Genomic DNA, 7,040 nt, shown 5'->3' on the forward strand with positions numbered 1-7,040 from the left:
ACATTCAGAAAATGTGTTTCAGACCTATTGAAAAATGTATTGAAAACAGCGGAACTGTTATGGTGAATGATATTCTGTTATTCACTTAATGTCCATGTTCACTACTAAATGACAGAGAATCTTTCTGGTTGACAGTCTATCAACAAAAATGCATTTGAAATTGATTAAAAAAAAAGAAACAAGAAGAAATAAGATTGAGGTTTTTCAAGATATGAACTATTTTCTTGTCCTCTAGATCAGTTTTACTCCTTTCATTTAATAAAAATGATATTTTTAATGACTATACAGTTAAAAATAGATTTATATCCAACTCCTGATATTAATGCAAAAATTTTGTCTACATTTTCACAGGGGAAATTCTCTGAGTTACTCTTCTTAGGGCCCCAATCACCTCCTTGTTTCTCAGGCTGTAGATAATAGGATTGAGCATCGGGGTAAGGATGATGTAAAAGACAGCCAGAACTTTGTCCTCTGTTGGAGTACGCAGAAATCTTGGGCGTAGGTATGTGTAAACAAAGGGTGCATAGTAGAAAGAAACCACAGTGAGGTGGGTGCTGCAGGTTGAATAAGCCTTCTTCTTCCCTTCTGCTGAGTTCATATGATAGACAGCAAGGAGCACACGGCCATAGGAGAATGCAATACCAATGAAGGGCAACAAAAGAAAAAGTGTGGTGCTCAGAAACACTGTGTATTCATAGACCGTTGTATCAATGCAGGCTATTGTCAACATGACTGTGACATCACAGAAGAAATGATTGATGGACCTGGATTGGCAATAAGGGATGGAGAAAATATATGTGGTGTGGGCACAGGAGTTAATAGAGCCCATTATCCAAGATCCTGTTATCATCAACATACACACTCTTTTGCTGATTCTGATGGGATAGTGAAGAGGAAAGCAAATGGCCACATACCGATCATAAGCCATAGAAGCCAAGAGCAATCCTTCTGCACATGCCATAGTCAAGAAGAAGAAGCTCTGAATCCCACACCCAATGATGGAGATAGACTTGTTTGCAAGCAGAAAATCATAGGCCATTTTGGGAACAGTGGTAGAGATGTAGTTCAGGTCCATGAGGGAGAGCTGGCTAAGTAGAAAATACATGGGCTTGTGAAGACGGATGTCCAGAAAGATGAGAAGAATCATGGAAAGGTTACCAACTAGAGCCATTAAGAAAATGAAAACAATGAGAATAAAAAGGAGCAGACCATTTCTTGAAGAGGGAAACAATCCCAATAAGATGAAATCAGTTGATGTTTGATTATAATTTCCCATCAGTCATTCAGGTAATTATTCCTAAGGGCAGACACAAGAGTACATAATTCAAGTTTAAAGCAATAATATATTTCTATAGTATTATTTTAGGCTGAATATCGTTAAAGTTTTACTACACTGTAATAAAGAACTGGAATCCTCTATTTTGAGAAAAATTATAATAATGATGAAGCTAAAATTATAAAGAATAGCATTTTCAGAACTGATATATTTGAGCAACTGTACAACATGAGCACAATATAGAAAAATAAATAATAACTATTTTATTAAAAAAGATTTTCTTATAAAATTCTTAACATCTTCTTGAAACATTTTCTTGAAATTCTCAGCATCACCTTAAAGTTTTTTGACTGTGAAAAGCAAAATAACAGAAACTATTTATATGGAAAGACTAACTAAAATATCAGATTTTACAACAATTAATATTTTTCTACTCTAGCAATGTATACTAGAAGACAGAAAAATGTTCTCAACCTAACCATCATAGACACAAAGTGGGATGTAACTGTGATGAAAAGAGAGGAAAGAGAAAGGGTAGTTGGAGGCAGTTATATGTAGAAGGGGAAGGTCTTCATCCTCTGTGGCCAGAGTGGATGTAATCAAGAGATGTTACTTAATGTTTAGTAATTAAGCATGAGAGAGCATATTAAAAAGCAGAGAAATTACTTTGACAAAAGGTCCAGCTAGCCAAAGGCATGGTTTTTCCAGTAGTCATGTATGGATGTGAGAGTTGGACAATAAAGAAAGCTGAGCGCTGAAGAATTGATGATTTTGAACTGTGGTGTCGGAGAAGACTCTTGAGAGTCTCCTTGGACAGCAAGGAGATCCAACCAGTCCATCCTATAGAAAATCAGTCCTGAATATTCATTGGAAGGACTGATACTGAAGCTGAAACTCCAATACTTTGGCCACCTGATGCAAAGAACTGACTCATTTGAAAAGACCCTGATGCTGGGAAAGATTGAAGGTGGGAGGAGAAGGGGACGACAGAGGATGAGATGGTTGCACGGTATCACTGACTCAATGGACATGAGTTTGAGTAAGCTCCAGGAGTTGGTGATGGACAGGGAGGCCTGGTCTGCTGCAGTCCATGGGGTCACAAAGAGTCGAACATGACAGGGCGGTTGAACTGAAACAAACTGAAGCATGAGAAGGCAAGCATACTGTTGACAAATATACAAGTAAATAGAAGGGAAAACCTAAAATATTATAAAATATTTGCCTTGTGGATCAGGAGGAGTGGGTTTATGAAAGCTTATTTTGTCCTGTAGGTCGCTGAGATCATGTTCTTGCTTTATTTCAATAAAATAGCTCACATCTATCATTATACTCAATGGTGAAAGATTGAAAGTTTTTCCTTTAAGAGATAAAAAAAAGGCAAGGAAGTTTTAGATGAGAAACTTGTAATTAGTCCACCAAAAATCTGTTAGAATTGATAAAGTTGCAGTTGTATTGATATTCATTTACAATATACAATACTAAAAAGAATTTAAGAAAAATTTGTATATACCACATCATGAAAAAGAGTAAAATCCCTGGGAATAAACTTAAAGAAGGCAAATAACTTCTTCACTGAAAATCACAAAACATCGCTGAAAAAAATAAAAAAGACAAAAAAAAAAATGGAAGAACATTATGTGATCTTAGCTTGAAAAATGAATATTGTTAAGATGTAAAAACTATAAGCAAACAACAGGTGCAATTAAATATCTCTATCATAATGCCAATGAGTTTTTCAGGCAGAAACACACAAATACATTCTAAAATTCTTACAAATCTCAAGATGCTAAGAATAGCCAGAATTTGAGAATTCACTGTTTCTGATTCAAAACTTACAAAACTATGATAATAAAAACAGTATAGTATTGACATAAAGACAGACTTAATGCAACAATATAAAGCAATATAAAACAGCTAAGATTAGAAAAGAAGTTTTGATAGCTCGTATAGACATTTGCACAGAGGAGTTAGGGTGAATTCAGTGAGATGGAAGTAATTTTTCTTTTAGTTCTCCTATATTAAGATGTCTCTAACGTTTTTGGACCTTACATTTTATATGTGGCTGTTCAGTAAGTTCAAAGTAATGTTATGTTTGCATGTAACTATTTATTTGCCAGTATTGATTATGTTAATCTGTTTTTTATAAATTAAATGGAATATGTTTAGTTTAATAAAAAATATGGAAATAGAAATATCATCTATGTGGGAATTATCTTTATTTTAGGTACTACATGTTTTCAATTGTTTCCCTGCAGATGAAAAATCTCATTGAAGTATGCAACTTTAAATTATTAAAGTACATATTGAAAATAATGATATTACTGCTAACAATCTACCCTTCAAAAATTCTCCAAAACATTTAAGAGGAAAGAATATTTCTAGACTCCTGTGAGGCCAGCATCACTCTGATATCAAACTCAAAAATATCACACAAAAAAATAAAGCCTCAGGCCCATATCACTGATAAACATTGATGGAAAAGCCCTCATCAAAATATTAGCAAACCAAATTCAATAATACGTTAAAAAGATCAAAAACCATGGTGAAGTAGGATTCATCACAGGGATGAAATTGAAAAATTATTTCAATATCTATAAATTAATTAATGCAATACTTCACATTAACCAAGTGAAAAAATAAAAATTATATGATCATCTTGGTAGATGCAGAAAAACATTTTGATAAAATTCAACATCCACTTAAAATAAAGCTCTCCAGAAATGGTGCACAGAAGTAACATACCTAAGCATAATAAAAGCCATATATGACAAACTCACAGCTAACATAATACTCATTGTTGAAAAGTTGAAAATATTTCCTCTAAGATCAGGGCAAGACAAGGATATCCACTTTCACTTTTTTTTCCTTTTTTTTCCACTTTCACTTTTATTCAACATAGTTTTGGAAGTCCTAGTCCCAGCAACCAGATAAGAGAAATCAATAAATGGAATCCAATTTGGAAAAAGAGAAGTAAAGCTGTCACATCAATTTGCAGATGAGTTTCTACTATGCTTGGGCTTCCCAAGTGGTTAAGTTGGTAAAGAATCCACCTGCAGTGTGGGAGAGCTGAGTTCGATCACTGGGTGGGGAAGATGCTCTAGAGAAGGGAAAGGCTACCCACTCCAGTATTCTGGCCTGGAGAATTCTGTGGACTGTATAGTCCATGAAGGATGCTACCAGAAAACTACTAGAGCTTATCAATGAATTTTGTAAAGTTGTAGGATACAATATTATTACATAGATATCTATTGCATTTCCATATTCTAACAATTAAGTATCAGAAAGAAAAAATAAGGAAACAATCCCAATTACCATCTTATCAAAAAGAATTAAAATCTAAGATAAACCTACCTATGGAGACAAAAGAACTCTGCTCTGAGAACTATAAGGCACTGATGAGAGGTTGAAGAGGACACAAATGGAAAAACATATCATCTTAATAGACTGTAAAATCAATATTGTTAAAATGATCACACTACCCAAGGCAACCCACAGATTCAATGCAATCCCTGTCAAAATACCACTCATATTTTCCACAGATTTAGAACAAATTATTTTCAAATTTGTATGAAGAGATGGAAGACCCCAAATAGCCAAAACAATCCTGAACAGAGTTACAGGAATAAAGCTCCCCAACTTCACATTATGTTCTGAAGCTACAGTCATCAAAGCAATATGGTACTAACACAAAACAGACACGTAGGTGAATGGAACAGGTTAGAGAGTCCAGAAATAAGCCCATGCACTAATGATCTATAACAAAGGAGGTAACAATATGCAATGGAGAAAAGACAGTGTCAAAAATAAGTAGTGCTGGGAAAACTGAATGACTAAACATAAAGAAAAAAATAGAACATTATCTAACTCTGTATACAAAAATAAACTTTAAAATGGATAAAATATCTAAATATATGACCAGATGATATAAAAATTCCAGGAAAACAGCATGATTTTTAAATTCATCTCCTAGAGTAAAGAAATAAAAGCAAAAATAAGCAAATGGGACATAATTAAACTGAAAAGCACTTGCACTGGAAAGGAAACATTAAATAAAACTAAAAGACAATCTACTGAACGGGAGAAAATGCTTCCAAATGATATGACCAAGTCTGATGCTGTAAAGAACAATGTTGTATAGGAACCTGGAATGTTAGGTCCATGAATCAAGATAAATTTGAAGTGGCCAAACAGGAGATGGTAGAGTGAACATTGACATTTTAGGAATCAGTGAACTAAAATGGACCAGAATTCCTGTTTACCAGCTGTCACAAGGGAAGCCCAAGAACACTGGAGAGTATAGCCTATCCCTTCTCCAGTGGATCTTCCTGACCCAGGAATCGAACCGGGGTCTCCTGCATCTCAGGAGGATTCTTTACCAACTGAGCTATGAGGGAAGACCAATAGGCAGATTGTAGATCTTCATTCATTAATTTATGAACCTTGTAAAACTTGTAGTCATATTTTTGCATTGGTATTCTAATATTTGGATAAGCATTCAGTATTTCCAGTTTTTATAGACTCAACCTGAGACAGAAAGCCTTTAACCAGTCACGCAGTCAGAGAATTTGGGCAGGTAAGTATCGTGAACCAAGGGTAGGTTTATTCACAGGGTTCTGGGCCATTGGGCTTGATATTTGAGTGTATATGAAAATTGGATGATTGCTTGACTTTTGCTAACTCTTGGGAGAATAAATCTCTCTCTGCACTGTGCTTCATGATACTTGGGGAAGGAGTGACACGGGTAGAGTTAAACTGTCCTTCCTACCCAATATAACATGTCTTTTCTCATTTGTGTGCTCCACATGAGTGCTGTAATCTGTCACGTAAAATCCAGAGGTCTAGTGAAGTTATGTCTGTGCCTGGATGGTTATTTATACCCATGTTTATGCAGGTTGTAATAGTCTCTTCTATTCCACCACATCCTTCAGACAATAACTAAGTGCAAACACAATAAACGTCTGTTCAGTAAGAAAAGTACTGAGTCTCTCATAGAAAATTTCATGTGCTAGCAAACACAGGGAATGAATTGATGCTGAAATAACCGTATGTACTCCATAAAGAGTGCAGTAAAAAGTTTAAAAGGAATTGAGTGTCACATATCTCCAGAGGAGGCACACAAAACCAAAAAAATCATGAAGTCATGCATTTCATTTATCCTAAGAGAAAAATGAAGAATGTAGAATTGAAATAAAATTTTGAGTTGTGTATTATATTTTTTCTCCAATTTCAATTTAATTTGATTATTTTTTAAATCTTACAGCTCTTAATGAATAATAACATTTACATATTTTGAAAAAGAAGTTCCATTCTGTGTACCCCTGATGAAAAATATACATGAAATATTGTTATAAACACTATAAAATATTCATGAATCATAAAACATTGCTATAAAGGTAATAGAATATGGATGAGTCTTTAGCTTTTATAAATTGACATATATGTGGTAAGATTTTTTGCTAATAAATTAAGCTAAAATTTAAAAAGGAAATCAACAGACTCATAGCCATAGAGAGCAGACTTGTGGTTGCCAAAGAATATTGGGACTTTTGAAAAAGAGAGAAAGGATACAGCTTTTTTTTACATAAATTACACCTGATTTCAAATTTTAGAACATTGAGAAATGTGATTTATCCAGCCAAAGGATTTTATGTTAGAATACTGGATAGCAGATTGAAGATACAGGAAGTTGTATACTTGATTCATTGTGACTTATCACATTTTTTAAAGCAACTACCTTCAATTTAACGTGAATAGAACATACACT

General features: G+C 34.1%; 1 protein-coding gene across 1 annotated transcript; it reads right to left on the minus strand.

Annotated features, from left to right (window-relative positions):
* Positions 1 to 337: 337 nt before the first annotated feature.
* On the minus strand, positions 338 to 1,276 carry LOC122439242 (olfactory receptor 2L2-like). The gene has a single exon (XM_043464334.1). It carries the CDS (start codon positions 1,274 to 1,276, stop codon positions 338 to 340), a length of 939 nt encoding a protein of 312 aa, XP_043320269.1.
* Positions 1,277 to 7,040: the final 5,764 nt, after the last annotated feature.

Source organism: Cervus canadensis, chromosome 4 (genome assembly GCF_019320065.1).
Source record: "Cervus canadensis isolate Bull #8, Minnesota chromosome 4, ASM1932006v1, whole genome shotgun sequence".
NCBI classification, from domain to species: domain Eukaryota; kingdom Metazoa; phylum Chordata; class Mammalia; order Artiodactyla; family Cervidae; genus Cervus; species Cervus canadensis.